At 39.7% G+C, this 26565-nt stretch overlaps 1 protein-coding gene across 2 annotated transcripts in view; it reads left to right on the forward strand.

The window, feature by feature from the left end:
* The window catches only part of myo9aa (myosin IXAa), a 135523-nt gene that overhangs the window by 46242 nt on the left and 62716 nt on the right, over positions 1-26565 (forward strand). For both annotated transcript variants that reach the window (XM_008304735.1, XM_008304743.1), the window contains exons 3-4: positions 25257-25351; positions 25449-25511. In XM_008304735.1, coding sequence (XP_008302957.1) covers positions 25257-25351; positions 25449-25511 — 158 coding nt within the window. The remainder of the gene's footprint in view (positions 1-25256; positions 25352-25448; positions 25512-26565) is intronic.

Genomic DNA, 26565 nt, shown 5'->3' on the forward strand with positions numbered 1-26565 from the left:
CGATAATCGATCCTCCTCATTCTTCCCTCGTGTCGTAATTGTCCGGTGCGCAGGTTTTCTCGCCGCGTTAACTTGAGAAACTGGGAAAGCTGAAGCCCAGCCCAGCACCGGCTGATCTGTAATAACAATTAGCAGCAGCTTTGCACTGTTAGTGTAAAGAGACTGCTGAGATTATAAATACTTGAGGAGAGGTTTATATTTCTGCGGCTGAGTAATCCTCTGTTCTGCGCTGTGATGCATGCAGCCGTTTTTCTCACTGGGTTCATGTGAGGAGCTGGGAATTTAGTGTTTTGATATTCAGCTACCTCTTTACTGTGGCGTTTTCTGCATTTTTATCATTGTTTATTGTAAAATACTAAATTACAACCTGTGGAGCAGCACAAGAACAGTATATTTACAGTTGATGGTTCATTTTAAGATTTACATTTCATTACAAATGTGTAAAAAGAGAATATATAAAGAGTTTTGGAGGAACATTATATGGGAGCATGACTTTAACTAACAATTGTTTTAATCTTGATTATTTTTTTAGTTAATAAAATGTCACAAAATAGAGAAAAATAACAATTTTTTAATGCCAAATGGGACAATGGGATCAGATGTGCAAAACACAAAAACCTAAAAGTTTACAGCTGAAACTATTCAGAGATCAATCAACAAGTAGCTTTTGTGTTAATTGTTTATTCATTAGAGGCATTTTTAAATAGAAATGCCTAAATATTCCCCAGTTTAAGCTCGACAGATGTCAGAATTTGTTGATATCCTTTGGCTGATGTGATATTTGAGGATGTCTCCAAATTCTACAGACATTTTTTTCAGCTCTTCCTCACATTCTGTAGAACAAACTGATGAACCAACAAAAATAATCGCCGTTTTAATTGATAAATTGATTAAAATAATCTCTGATTGCAGTGCTTAAAGTTTTCTCTTCCGTGCAACAGCCTGCATGCAGCCCTAAAACGACTCGATGTCGCAGCTAATGAATGAACAGTGATCAAAGAGTTTAAGAGAGAAGCCTCAGTTTGTAGTCTGGACTTAAATAAGTGATTAAATACAGTACGTCTCTGTTTGTACTGAAGCTCAACCTCTTGGTGAAAGTTGAACAAAAGTGAACTGTGACCTGCAGCAACAGGAAACACATGCTTGAATTTGTCTGTCATTGGGGCTTTATTTGAAACGAATGAGAGATGGAGTGGATGTTTGTGGGCTGGAGATGTAGTGTGAGTGTACATTAGGGCACACAACAGCAGCAAACACAAGAGAGAAGGCGGAGCGACAGAATATTTGGCATTTGTGTTTGGAAATGTACGTTTATTGACTTTTTGCTAATCTTTGCAGCCATGGGTTCGCCAACCATCTCATGAATCTGTTAAAGATTACAGTTTGCTTTGCTGTGAGAGTCTCAGACAACATTATAGATATTTAAGTTCAGAGCGCTTTTCTAGTTTCCTGGTTTTCCCTGTAAAATCAGGACACGACTCCATGTTTTCCAGGACATCGTGCCCCCGCCTCTCACTCCCCCTCACTATTACATTCCTCTTCACTGTATGGCGGCCAGATTTGGGAAGCTTCTTTCTGCGCCTCATGCATTTCCTCTCTTTCTGCTGATGTCTGGACTGTGAGTGTCTCAGTTTTTTTTTTTTTTGGACCAGAGTGTTGAGAGGAAATTTTCTCCTGAATGGACTCACAGCAAACACAGCAGCCTTTTATGTAGGAAATGATGGAAGTAAATATGGCTCTCGTGAGTGTTTTGTGTATGGTTTCTAAGACTGACGGTAAACAGTCCTCTGTGGCAGCTGCTGTAAATGCTGATGTACCTGCACAAACACAATGTAAAGAGTTGGATTAATGTCTCTCTGCTACCTCAGAAATCTGTCACCACCCCATAAATCCACCCTGTGATCCCTCGTGGCAAACCTCCACCCTCACCGAGAGGCGACGCCGCATCTGAGTGTGCAGAACAAAGCCGAGGAGGTTTTATATGGGAAATGCCTTCGCTTTGTAACCTACAATTGTGCTGTTATCTCCTTCAGCCCATCCTTTCTTGTAGTCGGATTTCAATGCCGCACGTTATTTGCTGCGTGTTTCACTTTTCCTGTTGTAAAAACAGCAGAGAAAACCTCATTCATCGTTTGTCACACACTTGGCAGACATGGAGTTGCAGAATTATTCAAATGTTGATGACGATTTTGGCTTCGCACAGTTAAAAGAACATGATAGGCTGTGATATTAAAATGCACTCAGCTCATAGAAAACACATTATAATGAAGTCATTTGGTTTCAACTTGGGTAAATCAGACATTAGAGTTCCTTATTTCGCTCTTTTTAAAGTTATTATTGGTTGTGTGCCTGTCTAAGTGGCTGCGATAACTGATCAGGGAGACTAGAAGCTTCTCTGTGCACAGGTTCAAAGCTAGCTTCTATACTAGCCCGCATGTGATGTGTTTAGGGAACATCGATAAATTGTATTGATTATCAATAAGCAGATGTTCAACAAGTGAGGCATTCAAGGAACAATTTTATTCAGCTTTTGATCACCAAGATACAGCGAATTCAAGTTAAGAAGAATCTTTTGGTGCAAAGATTTCAACATTAGCAGGAATGTAGCACAACATGGAAGTGAAAGCAGCGCTCTGTTCATTCAAAGTGTACAGAAGTATTGAAAAACCAATGAAAGATTTTGATAAATAATCATGATTATCAGAATTAATCAATATGATTGTCTAACTATTTTGGCTATAGACGTACAGCAATAAGTAGACATGTAGAGGAACATATCTGAAAAGAGTGCAGACACAATAAAATAATGTTTAAAGCAACAGTTGTTCCAGCTGAGGTTAGAAGGTGGAAACTTTAGCACATGATCAAACCGTTTATTTAACTTTAGGCTGTAATTAGTCAGTACAGCCACTAAAGTACTGTACTTAAGTGCACTTTTGATGAACTTATGTTGTAGTTTTCTGACACTTTACGCTTCACTTTTTAATTATTTGATAGCTGAGGTTAACGGTTGGTCTCTCAGTTAAGATTTGACACAAGACATATAGACTTGTAGGATGCAGTGCTCTGTTGAAATGAAACCAGCGAGTCTTCAGTCTGTGACCTCCTACAAATACTGTCACATTTTATTTAAAAATATATTTTTTCATACAATTTTTAACTGTAATTTTATTTAAACAATTTACTGCTCTTTTACTGATTTACAACATTTATAAACTGATTATAAAAGTAGTAATTTAACCACAAAAACGAGGTTAATTGATTTTTTTATGAATATTTTATGGCAGCTTCTGCACTTTTTGTATTTTCAAGGTGGTTGCTGTTGTTTACATGACATTTTTATATTTATTTTTACTTTTCATTTTTATTAAATTACATTAACTAAATTACTAACCTAATATAAAACAGCCTTATATTCTATTTGAGGTACAGACAGTAGGCTGACTGTTCAACAACAGATTTTTAATGTTGACATGTTTTTTCTGTCAATCTTGCTGCCAGATTATTATTTTTTTTTCACCAAAATGTGATGGTGACTCTAAAGGTTTCATGTGGAGAAGCAAAAATGAATTATCTTTTATACTCATCCAGCTAATCAGTGTAGATGTATCTTGTGACTAGTTCCTCAACCAACCGTGAAATGCTGATAACGTCTTATCTAATGCATCAGTCACAGAGAGTGTTGTACAGCACAACTTCTACTTTTACTTTTGATACCTACTCAGCTGCTGATTGTCCCGTATGGAGTGTTTTTGTTAATCTTTTTTGTACAGCACACTTACTTTCAGGATTCAGAGCTTCTCCCTCCACTAGAACTCACATTATAAAGGCTCTGCGAAAGTAAGAGCAGAGAGATTTTCCTCTGAAGCTGCAGCAGGTTATCAAAGCGGCTCTCCTGGCGCTGAGAAATTGCGTATTGACACAGGCTTCTGGAGTGAGTGGGATTAGTGTTTGCTCTAAAAGATAGGCCTGTTTTGCTAATGGCTGAGCACATTTACTTAGCGCTTGTCAAACACGTCTTATGCAGGCGGGCAAATTGACTCAGGTCACTCAACCCTGTGTCATCATCAAAGTGCAGCGCTGAGTGCAAGCAGGCCCGCAAATGTGCTTCGATACGCACAAGATCACGTTGTTGTTCTCGTTTTAACAAGTGCAGCGATTCAGTTTAAGTGTAAAGCATTAGCACTCGAGTGCTCCTGTTCTGCTAGTGTTTAATTAAACCGTATTTACAGAGTATGATCTCACTGGGTAAACGCTGCATGTTGGTGTTTAAACTGGGCACAAGAGAGATAAATATGGCGTTATATAGAGAGGAAGACACTGCCTGTTGGATGTTTAAATTGTTAGTGATAGATCAGTAATGTTTAATGTAATACTGCTAAAAAAGTCTGTACCTTTACTTTTGATATGTAGGTTCATTTTGTAGTTTCCTTTGGAAGCATTGTAAGAGAAGCTTTTTCACCTTTACCGAGGATTTATTTTATTGTTGTCTTTGACTTGAGTAAATGATCATTGATGTGTACATGCCAGAAAACACTTGTTTTGCCAGTAATCAGCTGAGAAATCCTGAGATTTTGAGTTTACAGGGACATCAAAAAGAGAAAAATCCTCAAACTGATCATCTGGAACATGAAAAGTGCTGCGTTTCACATTTTTCATGATAAAAGATTAATTTAACTCTTCTTTTTTAGCTGATTTTTGAACACTGATCCTTTTTGAGGCTACATTTAGGGGTGTTAATGTATTCAAATCACAATCTAACTGTGTGTGCAACTGGAAAGCTGCTGTATTTTTACTTTGTTTTCGTCTCGGACTGACATGTAGCAGTGAGAACAATCAGCCATGTTGGATGAAATACTTCGTCCAGCTCATCTAAGAGCAGAGCTGCAGCGTCACGCTTTAACAACACCTCTCATCTGAAACACTGTGTACATGAAGGATGTGAGTCCTGTTTCCTGGGTCTGCACTTCATCTATAAATCAAACCTGGCGACCAGTAAAAAGCATTAGACTGAGTCACTCGTCCACTTAGTGAAGTCATACTTGCCATCTTTGAACCCGACGTTTTCCCCACCCAGACATTAAAATCAACGTTTTGGGTGAAGAAGGGCTTCTGCTGTGGAAGCCATTACATCATGAGAGGGCCGAGGCTTGTAAACCTATTTTAATACCAGATAGACACTGTACTGCTCCAAACTGACAAGAAACTTCTCTCTTACTGTCCACTCCCTTGTTTTTTTTACTTCTGGCTGTAGTTAAATAGATTATTCTATTTGATGAGACAGCAGGCGTTTATTTCCTTTGTGTGTCTTTATATCATTGACAACAAAAACTGATTTTAACAGCTTGATATTATTATTTTCGAGATAAAAATGTTGAAAACAGGCAGTCAGCTGCTATTTATTTAAGCACACGAACATTTTTTTGCCATGTACACCTTAAAATCTGACAGAATTTGGACAATTTATGCAGTTTGTAGGTGTAAAATGAACTCGGCTGCTTCTCTTTTGTAACTTATCGACTGACATCCTGTATTTACAGTACGTACAGAACGGTATATAAAGTTTTGGCTGGTTTGTTTCAGGTTTAGATGCAACATTTTGTGTTTACTTAGCTGCTTTTATGAGCACTAGTGTGATCGCTTTTGTTCACAGAGGTCATTCATGATGCAGCACATTGTACAGCCAAACCTACAAATGTGGCTCGACTAATATTAGCAGTCATTCAGGCGTCGGAGCTGCCGGTTGAACTGCATTGATTGAGTTCCTCACATCAGCAGCACATTTGGAAGTATTGATGAAAAGGCCTTTTGGTGAAGCCACACCCAAGTCTGCAGTGCTGCAATGTGTTGGCAGCGGTTCAAGCCGAGAGCGCCGACTCTGTCTGGCTGGAAGTGCTTGTCTGTGTGTGTGTGAGTGTGTTTCTGTGTGTGTGTGTGTGTGTGTGTGTGTGTTAAAACACGTGCATGAGGATCGATAAGATTGATGCTGGTCCAGTCCACTCGGTTTGTGTCACAGCCCTGGTTTGCTTTTGGTTTGTTGTTTGAATCATTTGTGTTGATTCCAGCTGCAGGAAGCTCACGTATAGAAGCTGTAACTGTGCTGTGACTCACTGAGCGCATCCGTCAGAGAAATGTCGGTTATCTTACATGAACTCTTTTCTCTCTGTTTTGTGCGTGTGTGTCTTGTTATCATACCGAACCTAAGTTAAGATAAGACTTTATTATTCTCACAGTGGGAGTTTGCAGTGTTACAGCAGCAAAGAGGAAAGTGCAAACGTAGAGGGAACATCAGGAGAAAATACAGAAAGTACAGCTGATATTATACAAATTCTTCTATATGTAGAAGTTCAGATTTGCACAGATTTTGCTGAATGTAAGAAAGTAATGATATTGCACAAGTCTGAATAGTGAAAATCTATTTATTACACAAACTCTGCCATTGGTAGAAATACTGATATTGTACTGACTCTTGTATATGTAGAGGAACTGATATTACAGAATTTTAAATGCACAAAATATTCATAATGCACAGATCTGAATGTGTTGATGTTGCAGCTTCGAGTTTAGTTCACTTCCTAGTTTTTTTATGCTTTACAAGATTTTAGATTGTAGTTGACAATTATTTTTCATCGCTCGCTGATTACCGTGGAGATAACTGTCTGAACTAATTCATTAACTGTGCCATCTATAAAAGGTGAGAAAATAAAGAAAATGCTGTTATCGTTTCCCCTCAGCCCAAAGCCTCAGATGTCTTGTTTCGTCTGACCAATAGTTCAAACCCCAGAGACACTCAGTTTACTGTCCTCTGTGACAGAAATCCAGCAAATGTTGAGATTTTTTTTCTTAAAAATGTGCCAGAAATTGATTTGATGATCAAAATAGCTGATTAGTTTCCAATCATGCTGGAAAGTTGCAGCTTTTAAAACAATAATATTGTGTGCTATCAGCTAATTTGTCAGTTTGTAATGATCATTTCTGAACCACGTTGATCAACTAAGATGTTAATGTACAAGCAGGGCTGAGTACTTTTTTTAATTGACTGATTAATCATTAAAAAAGGTTTGAAATGCCTGTTATTTGTTTTCTAGTAACCAGTGTGATGCCTTCACATGCCTTGTTTTTGTCTGATCAATAGTCTAAATCACAGGAATTTTTGATTTGGGGTATTTTTCATTAAACATGTCAAAAAATGATCCAAATGAATTGGTTGCCAATTAATTTGTGGTTACCAAGACGAGTCATTTCAGCTCTGCTCTGTAGTTATTTTCCAGATTTGTCTCCACTGAGGCTCTTTATGTTCTTCATTATTGTGGTGGGTTCCGCTGGTCAGTCCGATATTCGACTGAACAATCAGGTCTTGTTCATCGATGTGTCGCTGGAGGGACTCCAGCACTGAGCTGTGGGCCGAGTGGAAGGAATGACGGCAGTTCATGACTCTCCGGCATCAGCTCCTCCTACTGTTTTGGTCAAACCCAAACCTGCAGAAGGGCTGAAGCTCTAATGAAGACTGATGGTGAAAGCATTGTGCAGAGACGAGTTCAAATCTGAACCATCGGTCTGCAGCTTTGGGTGGATTTCAGAATAAATCTCAAACAAATTGCAAGAGATGAGCCTCGTGTTTTCAGCCTATATGAATTCAGATTTTCTTGCAGCAAAGCAAATGTATTCCACTGTTAGTGACACTGTAGAGCTTAACATGCTGTGAATTATCTCACAGAAAAAGAACAACCACCAAAACTGAGTCGTTGTGAAATCACATCTCTTTTTTGTGGTATTTCTACGAGTAAGGGCTTGTGTTTGTGTGTATACTTTGCATATGAAGTTCTGTCACTTTCGCTCATTCGCCGGCTTCCCTCTTTTCTTCTCTGTGTTATCGCCGGCTCATTTGGGAAGCCCCCTTTTCACCGATTCTCCTGCCTGCATAATCACATCCACAGATGAAAGCGAGGAGATGAAACATGAAGCTCAGCTGCAGATGCTGGTTGCTGCGCTTTCGGGGACAAAACATGCACAGATAATGAAAGTAGAAAGTACAGACAGAAGTACATCCAGCTCTGGAAATGATTATTAGACGACGCGTTGTTTCCTTTACAAGGTCGACACGATGTTTAATTTAGTTTGAACTTCATCATACTACTTGAATAATTGCAGTTTTGTACCGACTGTGTAAAAGTTCTGATATTCACATTAGATGGCTACAAACATTTTAAAATCACCATTATTTTATTACTTAAGCTGTATCTGTGAAGTCAACAGATCATCCAAACTAAATCATCACTCAGCAACGCTTCAAAGAAGACAACTGTGAGATATATAGAAAAGACAGCCATGTTGGTGCTTTATAAAGAGGGAAACAAAGCTGTTCAACAAAGAAAATGCAGTTCGACTCCACCAAGAAGTGCAAATGAAGAACAGGAAGTGGTCTTCAAACTGGTGTAATAATTAATTCCAGAGCTGTACATGTGTAAAGTTTAGGTGTGAGAGTTGGTCTCTTGTTTGGGATTAAAGAAATGTTGTTTATCGTCTTCATTAGTGGCAAATGAATGGAAATATTTGATTTTACAGCTTTTTGTGAACACTGTTTCTATGGCGGACGGTCGTAATCTAAAAATTGGTAGTGTTTACGCTTCCAAATGATGCTCAGAGGAGGTTTTAAACTGTTCTCCTGGTTTTTCCTGCATACTTTTAAAGTCAAAATATTTGCAACTGAGAATTACCCAGTTTTGTTTAAAGGAGTTTCATTTATACGAGCGTAGTAGACATTTTTGGCAAGAAATACACCGGAAATGTCTGTCTTTTAAGGTAATATTGCCTTTACTGTAAACAAACTAATCATGCTTATCTTCCTGTGTAGTCAAAGCTTGAGGCTCCATTCTGAGACTTGTATTTTTATTACTTTATTACAAAGTGAGGAGTTCATAATCATATATACCTCTGTTTAGTTAATATCTAAATCAAATCAAGTCAAGTTTATTGTCACTTTGCTGTACATACACAGTAGTACAGGCAAGATGAGAGAGCGTTTCTTCAGGATCCAGTTTGAATAAAGAAGTGTTTGCATGTCTGGATCAGCAGTTCAGCATTCTGACAGCTGATGGAATGAAGCTGTTGATCGTTCTGGAGGTTCTTCCTTTAATGCTCCAGAAACGTTTGCCTGATGGCAGCAGTTTGAACAGTTTATGGAGAGAGTATGAGGAGACCCTGACAATGTTCAGTGTCCTGCTCCTGCAGCGGCTCTGGAGAAGTTGTTGGACAGAGGTGAGGGAAACTCCGATGACCCTCTCAGCTCCTCTAACTATCCTCTGCAGGGCTTTTCTGTCTGACATACTGCAGCTGGAGGACCATGTTGAGATGCAGTATGTCAGAACGCTCTCCACCACAAGTCCTGAGGATGCTGGCAGGGACAGAGGCTTGTTTCAGCTTCCTCAGGAAATGCAGTCTCTGCTGGGACCGTTTGATGATCGCTGCGGTGTTCTTATTCCAGCTCAGGTCCGAGGAGCTTGATGTTCTCCACTCGCTCCACGGTGCAGCCGCTGATGCTGAGAGCTGTTCCTAATGAAAACAAAATAAGTCATATGACCATTCAAATTACAAAAACTTTGTCAAATAAGCTCTAAAAAAGTGTTCAGGCTCAACAACAACAAAATAATTGCAATCGTTCGCTCTTTTTTTTTTTTTTTTTGAGTTATTAAAACTTCTGTTCAACCAACAAGCTAAACTGTGTCGGGGGAATCAGCCTTTTCTCTACAACTGAAGGTATTAAATAGTTAATTTAAAATAGGTGAAGGGACTTGAATTCATCAACTAAAGAATCAAGAAGAATGAAGAATAATTAACCTGTCAAGTTTGTTTGAGTTACATCAACTTGAATTTCACTGTAAATCAACTAACGCAGACATTTTAACTTAAATTACACAAGATATTAAGTTGATGCATTTACCAACATTACTATGTCAATCCAATGCAACCATACATTAAATGAAGTAGTCAAAGTGCCAGTTAATTCTTCAAGTGCTACTTTCTACATTAACTGTGCACATAATATAAAAGAATCATCCTCATGCAGATGCAGCCACACTCTGTTTCACCTGAATTCAACATGTTTAGCTATTGCTGAAGTTGGTTGCTTCATTAACTATTGCTGAAGTTCCTTTACATCTTTCTCCTGTTCTGACTCTCTCTGCCTCAGTCTTTCATCCCTCTGCGAGCCTCTCATTTAGCTCATCTCATTACCACGACCAAACACTGCACTATTGTTTACCCCCCAATGTCCCCGTGAAGTCGGTGCTGAAACAAGAATCTCCCCGCTCCCGTTTGTTCGGCCGCTCTTTGTGCCCCTTTAGGTTTGAGGAAATTAGTTTCTGCGGCTCGTTCGACCACATTAACCCTTTTCTCACACTTAAGGAAACCGAGCGCTCTTACGTAACACCGGGTCAGAAGTTCAGCTGCGGAAAAGTTCTCTCTCTTTTTTTTTTCTTTGAAATTGTCACATGGCAGAAGGAGCAGGAATAATGAGGTGAATGACTGAAGAACAGAGCGGACACTGTGCACCAGTGTGAGAAATGACATTGCGTCAAAGGCATCTTGACAATGTTTGAAATAAATCCTGTAAGGCAGCTGTGCTTCACTGAAAAGGAAGGGGCCTCTGCTCCAAATAGACACCCCACACCGCTCTGACTGTAAGTCGACTCGTTTAGTTACACCGACCGGAGAAGAATGTGGTTTTACTTCTTTTTCGTGGAATGCAGAAACGCAGACCGGCCCTCATAATGTCACGATTTTATGATTTTTTAAAAAAAGAAAAAAATTTCAAATTGAGTGACCCAAAGTAGTTGATCCTTAATCTGGAGGAAATTTCCCAAACAAGCTGCAGGTGCAGCAACTGTTGCCTCACCTGGACCAAGCTTAAAATTCAGTTTTCAAGAAATTTTAAAAATATTATCTTACCTGTGTTTAAGTCTGCCGCACCTGTCAGCTGCTAGCTATTAGAAATCAATTAAAAAAAAAAAAAAAATTAGAATGTAAAAAAAAAAAAAAGGAAATTAAAAGTTAAGACTTAAAAAAAAAAAAAGGAAATTAAAAGTTAAGACTTGATTTAAAATGAAATATGAGAAGAAACATTTGAAACCAGATGTAGATTAATATAAAGCAAACGTGGATGGAACTTTAGTGGAGAGGCAAACGAGGTATTTTAAAACTTGAATTTGCTCTTATTGGAGCAGGTATGACTTGGCTCATATAATCTGGACATTAGAGAAATTTATATTTTTTGAAAGAGCATGATTTTTTGTGTTAAATTGCCTTCAGACGCACAAGATTGCAGAAAAAGCTTCTGTTGAAAATGGAATTATTCGTGGGGTCATTCGAGCCACTTGCACAGCTTATTTCTTGGTCAGTTTATATCTTGCTAAAACTAACGGTACGTGTCCAACCTTGTCTCCACAAACTTCCTTTCCTATACAACTAAGCTGCATTCTCAAATACACTTTAAAGGAAATGTAGTTTTGCTTTGGAATACACAGAAGTTCATCCATCTGTGAATGGAGTTTAATCTTCTCTTGTTGTTTGCTTTCGGTTTCCACTCGCTTTGTGGTTTGGTTTTGGCACAAAACTATGTGGTCAGGTTTAGGAAAATATCACGCTTCATTACACGCATTTGCATGTTACAATCTGGGTTACTTTGGCACCCAACTACAACCACGAAAACACTGGCTGCACCTGATTGGACAAAGTCTTGAACTGAAGGATGCCTGCTTCTGGACTTCAAACCGTATCAACATGGTGGATCATTTGGGAACTCGCCTTTATGTTGTGACCAAAACGACTGAACAAAATGTGTTTCTGAAAACATCTCAAGTGAGAAAGAAGTTACGCAACTACTAAATCTGTTTTCATTTTAGATGAACAGTTAACTGAAAGTTTTCTGGATTGCCCTGATTTGCAAAAAGCAGCTGAGACCTCGACTTTATGCAAATAAGGAGCAGCCAAAGCCACGTCTCAGCTCTTTAAAACACAACGTGCTGCTACCGGAAAGTAATGCATGGCCATTTACATAGGCAGTTACTGCGAAGCATAGAAATGACAGATCCTTTAAACATGTACCACAATACAAAGCAAGTCTGATACAAGACTACTGCCTACCTTTATTGAAAGCAGCTTTACAGAGGTGTTGGTCATTTTGGAGGATGTAGTTTGTGATGCTGGTGCATTCTGTTACAGTTATACATGGAGGTGTTTATGGAGTAAAATCATCAGGTGTAACAGGAGGAAAAATAATGTCACACTTTTAAGTTGCAGGATTCATAGGAACAACATTTAGAGCAACCCTGCCTCCATCAGATCATTAAGGTCTATTGTTGTTCCCAGTATGTGACATTTTTTATTACTTCCTCAATAATCTTTAATGTGACTGCGCTAGGATTACATTGTCAACAGCACAGAGTAGGGCTGCAAGTGATGATTTTTTCTATCAATCAATAAATTACTTGGTGAGGAAAATGTCACAGAATAGTGATGAATGTTGGTCAAAATTATACAAAGAAAACCAGCAAATTTCCACATTTGAAAAGTCAGATCATGTCAATGTTTGTAACTTTTGCGTTCCAAAGATTTATCCTATACCACAGCTGCAGAATCCATTTTTTCACCTCTATATCACACATAAACATTATCTGCTTTTTGGGATCCTGACCTCGTGGGACTGGGAAAGATCCACTGTGTGTTAAGTTCCCATTTTGTGTTTGCAGTCGTGCTGAAGTGTCACCTCCCTGCTTGTGGCCACATGTGCAGCTCAGCCCAGTCATCAGCATCTCTAATTTTAGCGGAGTTTCACACAGCTTAGTGTGTAAACATACTGTCCACCAACACGTGATGCTCTCAGTGCGCAGGAGTAGACACAGTTTGTCTGTGCACCATCAGCATCTCGGACACGGTGTTGTGCATGTGTGGGTGTGTTTGTGTTGGCGGGGGGGGATTCAGTGCCAACGGGAACTTAAAAACAACGATGACTAACCTTCAATTTAGCTGAGCCTCGTAACTCCCCTCTGCACCTGCTGACTAATAATCCAGACGGGAGCAGCAGGAACAGGACTGAGGATGACTCTTATATAAACCGCTAGTGCCATTTAATCAGGCAATCTTTATTGACCTTAAACGGGAACTTTTTTTCTTTTGCAGCCAAGTAGTGATGATGCAGATGGTTCATGCAAGTTCCTTCTTCGTGCTTCTGTTTCTACATGTTCTGATAACACACTGAATCTGAGTGTATGCATGAATTATTTGGTTGCCACGGCAACAAGGGCTGTAAATTGTGAACTCAAGCAACTTATGTTAGTTTGAATCTGTAAAGTAGAAGGTTTATAGTTCAGTTCTGTTATAATTAATTAAAACTGTTCATTAATTTCAAAACTGTGCAGTTATAAGAAACAATCCTTCGTCTACAAGTTGGCAGAAACGTTAGTAACTTGTAACAACGGGTTTAAATTAAGATTTTACAGCTTTATTATCACTTTATTATTGTCTGGATTTGCTCTGAATTTGTATTTTTTGTTTGCTCTTTCTTTTGTTCAGACTTGTAAAGTGTTACTGCGTCTTTTTTCAAGTTAAATATGTTGTTAAAGTAAATATGATTATATAGATATTGGCCGATCATAAATGTATTCGCATTAAGCGTTTATGGTGTCTGATATGAAAACTTTAATAATGCTTTTGATATTTTAGTAATAGTTTCATCTCATAGTTTGTTCAGCAGAGCGGCTCCACCTCCATTATTTGCAATACTCTTGGACACAAGGGATCAAGTTAATATCAGCCTGATTAATTATTTAATCTCATATTCAGCATTTTAACATCATTCATTTGACACGTTGGCTCTGATGCAGCCACCTTCAGTTAGAAGTATTGGATATCAGTGTTCTTGGTTAGTAAGAAATGGTGTTGGCCCTGAAAAAAATCCCTATCAGTTGACCCATTCTCAGCTCTGCCTGCAGCACATGCAGCAGAGTAGAAGGTGGTGCGGAGTCAGGTGGTGCCTTTACAGTAAGCTGCTGGCTAGTTTGGGAAATACATCACCCATTGTTTCACATTATCAGTACAACTCTAACATACTGTACAAACATATAAAGTATATTTGTATACCAGTACAGTTATTTTACATGTTTTTTACTCCATTAAATCACTACCAGTATTAAACATTTTGTTTTGGTTGCTCCACTTTGAAGCGGCCTTTATAAACCCATCTTCTCTGCCTTGTAGCATTAGCATAACCAACCAAGAAGAAAGTTTAATACATTCTTTGTTTTGGTTATTTCTGCACTAAATTTGCACAGGTAGTCCTTCATGTGTAGTTGCATCAGTATGTTTAAAAATGAGGTGATTAGATGCATTGATTGCTGTTGATGTTCGGAATAAGTTGGTCTCTGAGTAGCTTGTTTTTAAGACTAAATACTTAATTGCCCAATCAGCATCATCGATTGCAATGTTTTTAGTGAGTTCACGTTCTCATTAAGGACATTTAATAATACATCCCGCTAGATGAGATGCATTTAGAACGTCTGCCTCATTGTCCAGCTATTTAAACCCACTCAGCAGCCTGCAGCGCTAAGTTGAGGGTGTTAAGGCTTTAAAAAGAGAAGGAATGAAATAAGAGAATTTGTTACACAGTGGAGGAGGATCCTTTAGGACTTGAAGGCCCTGCTTTTGACATCTCGTCTTATAGACTTCCGTTAGAGGCTGGAGATGTCATCCAGTAATTCTGTCGCGCTGTCCAACTGTCTCCTGCCTTCAGCTGACATGTTGCCAAACCACACAGTTGTTGTACAGCTAAGGACGCTCGCCACTATTTCTCTATGAAGCTGCTCCTGTTTAACGCCACAGTTCTCTATCTGGTGCTCTGCTTTATGTCTCGCAGTGTTTTCTGGTGCTCAGAACTTTTTATTGTGTTCTCATTCTGGTTGTTGTTGCTGCTCTGTGTCTCTGCTGTAGAGATACTGCAGTCTGAAAGTGTGTTTTTAGTGTTTGACCCTCAAACTGCAGGTGAAACAGAACAGACGCCGGCGATGTTTGCTTGTGCTTGTTTGCTGGTATCCGCGATGTGTGAGAGAAAGTGAGAGTGAAGTCAGAAGAAACACAAATAAAGCCAGGATCAGATGCCAGAGGGAGGCAGCCAGAGGAAGCTGACCACACACACACATCTTTATTGCAGATAAGGAATGACTGGGCAGCTCAGCGTGCTGACGAAAACTAGTAAACATGCTGCCACCCACAGAAGGTGGAGGGAGGCCGAACCCAATCAGCAGCGTTTTCTCAAGGCTGCGCTGGAAATCTGGGAAAAAATCCGGCTCTGACTTCTGAGATCTGGAAATGTTGACTTTGGTTGTTACTTCACTGCTCAATCTGAGCTACGCTGTAAGAAAAAGAACCCATAAAAACAAAAAAACTGTGAAAATGTGCCAGCAAAGGTGAAAAATATGTTCAATGGTGGAATAGTAAAAATAACAGCAAATATCTGTAAAATAAGGATATTTAGCTGAATTAAAAACTGTGTAATTTGACAGTCGTACATCATGAAAGAACAAATATCTATTAAAAATACAGATTCTTGATATGAACCTTATGCACAGTTTTGACTCTTAATTATTTTGTTTGTGATTTTACTGGAAATTTTCTGTAATTTACCAAAGCAGGAGAATAAAATAACGTTTTAAAAAAAATTATCTACTATTTTTAATACAAGTGATGGCAAATATCTCTCATATTATTTTTATTTGTTTATCTATTTTTGCAGATTTAATGAAGTAAAAATGGTGTACTTTTTGCAGTCAGATGTTGTAATATGAGCAAATTACTATTTATTTAAAAAACAAATTTTGGATGTGGACTCTTTTTACAGTTTGGCCTGTTTTCTCGGGGTTTACATGCAAATTACCTTTTTTTTTTCTATGATTTTGTTCGATATCTGTAATTTACCAAACCAGGCAAATCTGTAAAATAACAGTACGTAAAATTATTTACCATTTTTCAGTCAATATAACACATAATTCTCCTTTAAAATAATGTCAAATGTCTTTAAAATAACAATCTTTTTTGCTGATTTAAATGTAGTAAAAATAGTATTTTTTTTACAGTCACACATTGTAAAAGAACAAAACAAAAAATACAGATTTTTAAAAATATTTGGAGCACTTTTTTTTTCTGTCAGTTTACTAATTATTATCTGTGTTAGAAAACAACCACAACAAAAATCAGAAAAATCTTTAAAATAACAGCAATTTGTGGTAAAAGGTCAACAAAGTAAAAGGTACATTTTTTACAGTGTAGTGAGTAAATGATGCAGCAGCTCTGTAACCTTCACATGTTTTATAATTCATGTTCTGCTTCGTTGGTTCCAGGTTAAAACTTTCTGTGTTCTCAGTCATGTTGAAGGACGACAGCGTTCGGCTGTGCTCAGAACATTTTCCTCTCCTCGGGGCTTATGAATTCTTTGCAAAAGCCATCGTTTTAAACAAGCAACAAATAAGACTTGTGTCCTTAGAAAGAGCTTGTCTCTGTGTTCCCATCTTTTTTGGATAAACTCAATTTTCTCCGCTTGTCATCATTACGCTGCTGCGAACAGTAATTATTGCAAATGTTCACGTCTTCTCTCTAGGTTAAGATCGGATCAGATTATCTGGACCTCTTATCTTCTTTACCTTGCAGATGATTATCGGTAAACGTGGGAAGTACATGCATTCAGATACATGAGTCCCGCTGGAGCTGGTTTGTTGTCATTGTCGGATCCCCACAATTTCCTGGATCATACAGTCTCACTTTTCAAACACAGTAAAAAGAGTCACAGCCTGAGGATAAGAAAACCGTCTTCTTCTAGGATTCAGGTCTGCAACTCATGGAGCAGCCTGGGAAATGAATATGTAATGTGGAGTTTGAGCAAAGTTTGTGATTTGCTTCTGTCCGAGGGGCCTTTTGTAATTTCGCCATGTAGCCTTTTTCCACTCATCTTCTCTAATTCGCAGAGGTTTATGTTATATGAGAGATGTCTCTGATAGCCGAGGAGTCCTGGAGATTATTTTTCTATTACGCCCGGCTTTCATCTCCATCGCTGTGACTAATGTTCACTTCCTTCTGACTAACACAGGAGGACTTTCTGATTGAGCCAAATACTTTAGTCGAGCATTGCACTGATCAAAAGGCCGCTCCTTTTTCTAATTAGGTTTCTCTTGTTTTTCTTTTCCTTGTTCTCCCTCTTTCTCTTCATCACACACATACACGTAAGGCCGGATGGGTTTTGGGAAGGAATCCTTTGACATTTTGGGAGCAGCAGGTTACGTTTGCTTAGCATAAACTCTGCATACAAGGGGCACAGTTAGCTCCATCTGATGGAAACCTGCATCCCAGCACATCTGTTACATCTGTTTCGTGTGGCTCTGGGTCCATGTGCTCACTTAACTTGTTGTTGGTCTTAGCTTCATATTTGCTTTCTGGAAATGAAAAGGGCGTTGGTATCTTCATTTTAGTCTCTGCCAGAATAAGCAAATTTCCTAAAATGTCAAACAGTTTCTTTAAAACCAGCACATCCCTTCATATAAGGTTTTTTTTTTCATGACAGCCACAAACGTAAATACACAACTGTAGATGATTAAACTGTCACTCAAGAAAGAGTGCTTAAACCTAATTAGACACAAAATGGAAGCGAACAGATCTTGGCCTACTCTTAGGGGAACCGGGATGTCATAGCAGCCACACTGTGCTACTTTCACTGCTCTCCATGTCTAGAAATAGGATTTTATAAAGGTCACCTCACAGCAAATGCAATGAAACTATTTGATCAAAAGCCAATTCAAGCACAATCGCTTCTGGTTTATTTTGTCTCATCAGTTTAGTCAAACATCAGAATACATAAGGTAATAAAGCTGTTGTACTCTAAACTGATATGTTTTCATTGTAAATTATGACATTTTTAGGTCTAATTCTAAGTTAAACACTGATTATCTTGTTTTTTTCAAAATGAGAAACATCAGACAAGCGGTGGAAACGTTACAAAAACCTGATTGCAGAAGTTCTGATGTGTTTATTGTTTTCACTTGTACACTGCGGTATGAGAAAAGTTAACCCTGATAGAAGAAAACAGCACGTTCATTACATTAATGAGAGTGAGTCGGTATGAACTGATGGGACGGCTTCAGTTTCATCAGAGTTTAGAGCCGAAATCCTCGACGCAACAGCTGCCAAACAAACACACACTGAGATTTTCTGTGAGTTCATTCAAGCCAGAGTTGTGCAGCCTGTCAAGCCTGACATCTATACAGCTAATTTCACTGGACCATCAGATCTTCCCCCGGAGGAGTTTAAGGCAGAGTGACGGTGAACTTATGGGGAAGTACAGAAGACAGTAACAAGAAACTCTTTTCAACCCAACATGGGTGCTGTTTAAAATGGCTGAATCGAACAATCACAGAATGGAACTTACTCATTTACATGTTAACTGTAAAAAAAAAACAAAAAGGCCAAAACGGGCAACAACCCCAACTAAAAAAACCAGGGTTTTTAAAAATAAAAACCCCTCCTTTAAAAAGGAAGAACACAAAAAGAAAACCAGAAAAAGGTTCAACAAAATTAAAACAAAAAAAAAAACCATAATTTAAAAAATTGGTCCCAATTTCAACGGTTTTAACAGTTTTTGAACATTAAGTTTTCCGCTATATTGTATTTATTCTTTTCTATTTAATCAGTTTTTTACAGTTTAGCTTAAATGGTACAGTCAATTTTTCAAAATCTATAATTCCTGCAGCATCCTTGTTGCTGCTCGTGTGAAGCCTCCTCCTCCACCTTGTGTGTCTAGATATCAAGTTTACACTGAAAAATCTCAAGACTTTGATGATCCTCTCGTGCTGGTATGAGCTTGAAATTTGTGGTTTTGAGTAAATCTGTCAAACACGTTGCACAAATATGTACGATGAAACGAGGATGAGTTTTAACAGCTGGACAAACTTTGAACTTGTCCAATAGTTTCCTTTACGGCTAAATATTTGCTGAATGCTAATCACAGCATCCTCAGCTGTTGTTTTTGTTTGTGAACGTACAAATGTTAGCATTCTAAGGCGATAAGGTGATGAAATCATTACAGCTGTTAAACCTCAGCGCGCTCGCATTGCCGCTGTAAACATTTTAGTGTGATGATGATGATGATAGCATCAAATCAGCTGCATCAGAGAGCGGTTAGCATGATCCAGGATTGGTTTGTTTTGCACTCAAAGTGGGGAAAAAAACCAAAACCGACTCACAGATGTTCACTGCTCTTATCGCGTGGAGGGGAAAAAAGAAAAAAGCTTTTAAATATTTTACGCTGACAGTTCAAACCTGCACACGTCCTACCTCACACACGTTTCAGAGCACTGTTTGGACAGAAGCAGCCGCTGCCAGAACCCACATCCCACCGAGCTTCCACTGAGCCGGGAGCCATGACTGCAGAGCTCCCCTGTGATTAAACAACCACAGCCACCACAGTCCGGTCCGGTCAGCGCGGCCTTAGGTGTGAGATTACAAGGGGGCATGCTTATGAATTAGCCCCTGGAGGACGTTATCTGCCCACACACACACTGTGACATAACCGCCATGGGCTGGGTCGCTCCGTTGTTGACTTCCTGTCCGAGCTCTGCGGTGGATGAGTCGACTCCGAGGAGGATATGAATCTACATAGGTTCAGTGAGCAACACTTCTATGAGTCACACAGAACAATTTGTCCGAGTAATTTTCTCTATAGTTACTGTCAGAGAAGGAATGCAGAAAATTCGGTGACACTTTCCCAAATCAATTTGCAGTCAGTCACTCAGAAGAATGCCGTTTTTCATCTTTTGGCCCATTTCGATTCGAGGCACTTTGAAATTCAGACAAAGCGTTTCTCTGTGCACTTTGGGACTGTGCTGTCACATGACCTCCAAACACAACCCCGGCATGGAAATTCATTTGTAGCCCCTGAGCAGTTGATGACTTGCTAAAAGATAATCCCTTTGTGAGTTAAATCAAGCGCTCTTTTGTCTCCGCTCTCCATCGGAGGGCCGAGCGTGACCCCTCCATTCATCTGAAACGCTCCCAGCTCCCTGCAGGCTCGACCCGGGACAGCAGTCTGTTTTCCTGTTTTCACTCCTCTCCGCTCCTCTAACGTCGTCCTCGAGACGAGCTGTTAATGAAGTCATCCTCATACGATTAAAGGCCGTTTGTCTCCGCTCTGCCCTGCATTAGTCGGATCATACAGAGCTGCAATGGCTTCCTTTTTTTGTTTTTCTCTTTGGTGATGACCCTGTGCATTATGTGCTGCTAATGTAAACCTTTTATTTTTTAAAAAAAATTTATTAGCACAGATTTAATAAATGAGGAGACACACTGAGTTATTTTTAGGTATCAATCCAACCTGAACAATCTACATGAACTATAGTTTATCTTTAATGTTAGATAATTGTGACTGTACAGCTTTATGTGCCTTAGAGAAAAAAACATCAGCACATTTATCCACACAGTTGTGCTGAGGGGATTTAATATGTGGCATGAGGTTGTTTTTATTTTACAGTCTGTGCCAATATAACGCAAGAATAGTGCCTGATTTAAATTTGGTCGCCATCCTCTTCAAAGTAGTCAGCTTGTGCAGCGACACTCTGCTCCCAATGCTCCTGCCATATTTCTAACGGTCTCTGGAAGTCCGTTTCCTGCATCTGCATTGGATTTCCGGTTTTGTGTCAAAATGATACCTCTCTACTTGAATTTCATTCTGGGGGAACGTAGGAGGTAACAGGAGCCCAGGGCCCCCTAGTGAGCAGAGCAAATGTGGTGCAGCTGAAAACCTTTGTGTTTTAGGCGCAACATGAGGGATCCTGTTGACATGCTGGAGCACCTTGTTGCTATTGTGACACAAGTCAGGTTTTTTTTGCACTGAATGTTGCCCCTCAGCATGTTACACTAAAACTTGGAGTTGACAGTCTGACTCTCGGGGATGAATTCATGCTACAAGTTAAGGAAAATGATGGGCTTGCTTTTAATGTCAGTCTTGGAGGCTACAGGCTCCAAGACTGGCAAAGACTGTTGTTTAGTCTCTGGGTTGTAGCCGTAGCCCCGACTCGGCCAACTATAAAGACATAAAGAATTAATGCAAAGAGACATCTGATGACTGCAAAGCTTTTAACCCAGTAAATGTGGATAAAAATCAATCCAATCAGGACAGTTTGTACTAAAGACTCAGATGTTTTACTCATAAGATCAACATGCTTGAGTGAAAAATGTCCTTAAATTATTATGAGTACAAATTCTGATCATCTTTAGACTAATATCAGGAAAAATAAAAAGACAACATTTAAAATCCAAACAGCTGTTCCCACACATGATCACTGATGTTCAGACAGATTCAAATTTGACAAAACAGCATCAACTTCATCAGATATGGAAGACATGATTAATTAGAGTGCTACAAGTGGTCAACTTGATGACTGGTTCATGTTGGGGATGTTAGTGGAGTGTTTGCCCTGCAGATCCACGGTGGAAACGCAAACAAGAAATCACAAAACATATGTAACGCAGATCCCAGTATTGACTAGAACCGCTTGCAGCTGTTGCTTGCATATGACTGTGTCACACTCATGTGCAACAGTAACAGAATCAGAATTTTTCAATCGCAATTGGTTTTACAAATGAGAGCGCAGGAAAACGACATAGTAAACAAGCAGAAAAGTTAAAGCTAAAAATAATCAAAATGTAAGTAAAAACTTTCCTCCGAGTACAATGTGAAGTGGTAGTTGTATAAATCCAAACTTGACCATACAAAGAGACTTTAAATACAGACAAGTTTAGGATCAGGGCAGGTCAGATTACAAAAACAAAACCAAAAACACCCCAAAAAACCATTGGTAACTGTTGACTTAGAGAGTGAAATGTTAAAAGTCAAGTGTTGGACCATAATTACTATATCCGGCTGATGTATCTGGAGGCAAAACCTGAGCTCACTTTCCCAAAATGTAATTGATTGATTTTAAAAGCCACAACCCCAAAGACGTCTAATTAGGCGGTTTTCTCACAGTATTTAACTAAACTGGTCAGTGTGTGAGAGCCTGACTGATGAAAGCATCACATCATCCTTGTGGCATCCGTCTGTCTGGACGACTTTGACCGAGTCTGTATTCAGACACTTTACACCCAGAACACACTGGCACCATCTCAAGTCTGTCATTGGTCTGCCTTTGGCTCAGCCTGTGGTCTGGAGCCAAGAATAATGTTGTTGACCTACTGGAAGGACTGAAGTGGTGCATATCACGTCTGTACAAACAGTTTTAACTCCGCTGTCCCTGCAAGTCTTTTGTGACCATTTGAACGGGAGAGAAATCCTCCCTCAGATACTTGTGAGTTAGAAATCTTCTCATGTTTATTATTCACTTCACCTCAACCTCTACCGCCTTAGAATAACTTCTGACAAAGAACACATTTGCATTGTTGTGGGTGGATTGTGTTGGTGGAAAGAGCAAAAAGTGCAGTTTAATCATTTTTGCATCAGAGTTTCTGAAATCAGAACTTGTCTTGTTGCTGCTTTGCATTCAGGTCTGTTTGGTGTTTCTGGTGGTGGGTAGGAAAAAAAAAACCCTTCTGCACATATGTTTGGAGTTGATGGATGTTTTCGTGTGTTGGCGTGTTGCTTTAGATTGCTCTGTTGTTCATTAGAAGATATCTCAGATGATGTACTGTTTCTGGCATTATCTTCATATTCCTAGAAATGTGGGATTTTGGAAGTGATCTAATGACAGCTGGCTCCCACTGGAGACTTTATTGGGGTCTTCTTTGAATTTTGTAGCTTCGTTTTCACTGTAGGAAAGAAGTTCAGTCGGAAATATCGTCCCTTCTGTTGGGAGATTTGTGTTTTATCGCTGTTGATACGGAGTTAGCCAAGTTTAGAAACCGTCGGCTATAAAAACGTCCCCTTAAACTGTGCGTCTTCTTTACACAGACCAGGTGGACGAATGCACAGCGCTCGAGCATAAATCAGCTTTCTGTGTTTTAGTTGTTCCACATCCTGCTTCCTGCCGGCCCAACACAAAATGTTGAATGTTAGCAAAAAGCTGAAAGGTCCGATATCTGACATGTCTGACCTGGGTTCCTCTCCCTGAAAGCAGCATGAGCGCTCGGTTTTTATTGGCCGTCTGCTCAGGAAGTTCTTGCTACTCAAGGACGATGACTGATTTTGGTCTGTCCTCGTCTGACCTGCGGTTCCTGAACCGGCCAGGTTAGTCGGTTCAGAGACAGATGAAGTGGTGAACAGAAAACCAGCTCCTCTGGGAATATCAAATACATCAGGCATCATATTTGGAATCCCACATCAGCGTTGTGCAGTTTGACCTTGTGTGCCCTTCTCTAAAAATCCAGACAGCGGTGTTGAATGTGTTTTTCCACAGTGGCTGCCTATTTTAATGATTTGTTCGGCTTCGTGAGTCATAAATGAAGGGTGAGTTCATAGCAGGGATCCAGTTGTTCGAGTTTGCCAGTAGGAGAGAGACCAAAGTGACCTGAGTTCTCCAGCAAAACGATTCCCAAAAACATCTCAGTGGTGTAATGTAAGTTTCACAGGGACAGAGATCGTATAAAGCTTCAGATTAGAGCTGCACGATACTGGAAAAACTTTGTTCTTCTGCTTTACTTATTGCAACCAGGGAAAAAAAACAAAAAAACACACAAATTGTCGCCAGATTGTTTGAAAAACTAAAAGATTTGATCATTCTAGAACGATTACAGTGATTGTTAGGTGAGCAGATCTGCATGAAAAATGAAGAACTGTTTGAAACAGCTGAAACAAGCCACTCCTCTCACAAGGTTTCTGATGGTGTTGAGATCTGGTTTTGCGTTAGTAATCAAGGCTTTGTGCTGCTAATTGAAATATATTTGTCATGTAGTGTTAACAATTCCAAGTCACTGCTGACAGAGTGTCTGCTTTGGGTTACCATCGTCCTTTCTGTAGCTGAAACATCTCCATACAACTGACTTTGTGTTTCTATTTGCAACCAAATCTTCCCTTTTAGTATTTCTGTCCTGTTCTTAGGTCATTTTTGCATTCATTCTGCATGTCAACAAACTCTTGTGAATAAAGTTAAAAAGAAGCTCAGTCTATCCAAGTGAGAAAGTGAGAACCAAGCAAGTTTTCTTTTTGTCTTAAGCAGATCTTCAATTTTTTCAGACTCAGTTTCTTCTAAATAGTTGTCCTGATTTATTTCCCTATAAGGCTGCATTATGCATACGGAGATCATGTGCAAGGATAAGATTATGTGCATCACACTTGTCTGAAATGTATTACAAGCCATGAGTAAACTGTCTTTGACTCATTTGCAAAGATGATTAGAAAGTGTTGCATCATGAAGCTTTGACTTTGTCTTCTGTGTTGCATAGCAGCATCATCATTAGCCAACAGTGGCTCATCCTGCAACTCAACAGCATGGACCGTTTGATTTTAAAGTCAAATTTATTGATGGATGAACTTCTTGACTCCTCAGCGACAAATTTGCACGTCAGGATTAGCCCGAAGCGCTGCAGTGTTGCGTATTAGCTTGGCATTAGCCGTCTCCCGGCGTGTTTGGATGCTGGCGAGTGGTGTTGGTGAAGGGTGGGGTCAGGGAGGGGTGTTCTCCCGCTGCACAGTCGCAGCGCTCGGGACAGCTCTAAGTGATTCACTGAGGAATTTGTTTACTTGTGGTAGAGCTACAAATAACTGCAGGGTTTATATTGGGCGAAAAACTACTTCCCCTCCAGGCAGCCATACAACATAAACAGAGCTGCGAGGGGAAATACTGGAGCGTCTTATTAAAGCACAACCACTACACATGTTCCACACGGCCACATGGATCCCATTACTCACTGAGCTGGAGCTTTTTTCCATCAGGGCCTGCTGGCCGCGGCTCCTTCATCCTCGCTCTGGCAATTTGTCTGCCTCTGACTTTAATAGATCCTAAGAACATGTTATTAATCTGTCTCGGACTGACGCTGTTTGAAACTATCTAAGAGGAAAAGCTCGCTCTGCACCGTCCAGGCTGACAGCGTTTCAGGACAATGTTTGGCACGAGGCCAAAGTCTCTGTATGTTTGACCCATCAGCAAATTATCCACACCTAAAGTCGACTCAGTACTTGACCTGTGGCTCTAACCTGTGTGTGTGTGATATGCAATATGTGGCCTGCTCTCATTTATTTTTCCCAGCGTGCTTTTTGTTTTCGCCTAACTCCGTCTTCCTCTTTTTCCTCTCAGGCATTTGGGAACGCCAAGACGGCACATAACAACAACTCCAGTCGCTTTGGCAAGTTCATCCAGGTGAACTACCAGGAGAGCGGCACTGTCAGAGGGTAAGGAGAACAATGCTTATTTTATTTTATTTTTAAAAAAGGAAAAAAAAAAGGGGGGATTTTTGGAAGTTAATCATTTGCACTGAACTCTTTGCAGAGCTTATGTGGAGAAATACCTCCTGGAGAAGTCGAGACTGGTCTATCAAGAGCACAACGAGCGGTAAGCACTTAGAAAAGCAGATTATGATCAAAATCTCTCAGTAGAAATACAAAAATGCCTCATTTAGTGAGCAGGAAATTCACAAACTGAATTGCATTTAACAGTATATTTATGCACAACTTGTTTCATTGCAGTAATGAGCAGTAAAGCAGACAACTTTTAACATGTCGTGTTTGGAAATGCTCACGATCAAGTCCCAAATATGCACAATGCGTCAATAAACAAGATTGTATCCATAGTTGGCAGCTTTAGCTCAGCCGTCTTCTTCGTTGAGTCAATATTATGACACTTAAGCTGCGCTGCTCTTCAAACTTTATACTTCCATAGTTTTTTCTAAGTAGTTGAATAAAATAAATGGAGTTCGAATTTTGCCAAAATGTGCATCTGCGTGAATTCAACTCGGAGGGCTCGGTGTTTGCCAAAGTGTGAGTCATGGAGTGAATTAGGCTCTAAGTGGGTCTGACACTAATGTGTTGGTGTGGCGAGGGTCGCCCTCGCCGTGGGGGGGCTCGCCGTGGAGCCGCCTCTTATTGAGATGGATTGCTGACTAAAGGCCCATAAGAGCTCGAGTGTCCGTTTGAAGAAGACTTTGACCGCACAGCTGCTGCACACGTTTGACCTCCAACCTTTACGCTGCAGCTCGACGCCGTCATAGAAAGCGTGAACGCTCACAAACAAACCGAGACACCTGAGCTGTCAGGTCTCTTTTCCTGGGAAGTTGATACCAACCCGACACACTGGTCTTGCGAGTGATTTCCTAACAAGCCGCGGTTGACTTTCACACCTCCCAGATGTTGACTTCAGTGATATCCTGACGTTTCATGTAGTGGAACCAACAGTTTGGTTATTTTATTCGTCTCATACATCAGTTAAACCTGACGACCTGACAGACGCACTTTACATCTAGACTCACATTTCGTCTACTCAGCTGAATTAGTTTAATTTGCTTTATGAAAATGAAACTGCAGGATTTTACCTTTCCAACAGTGGATGCTGTTTGCCTATCAATGCTGCAGCTCTGCGTCTGTCTCCACACATTACTCATTGTATAGTT

Source organism: Stegastes partitus, unplaced genomic scaffold (assembly GCF_000690725.1).
Source record: "Stegastes partitus isolate 25-593 unplaced genomic scaffold, Stegastes_partitus-1.0.2 Scaffold41, whole genome shotgun sequence".
NCBI classification, from domain to species: Eukaryota; Metazoa; Chordata; class Actinopteri; family Pomacentridae; genus Stegastes; species Stegastes partitus.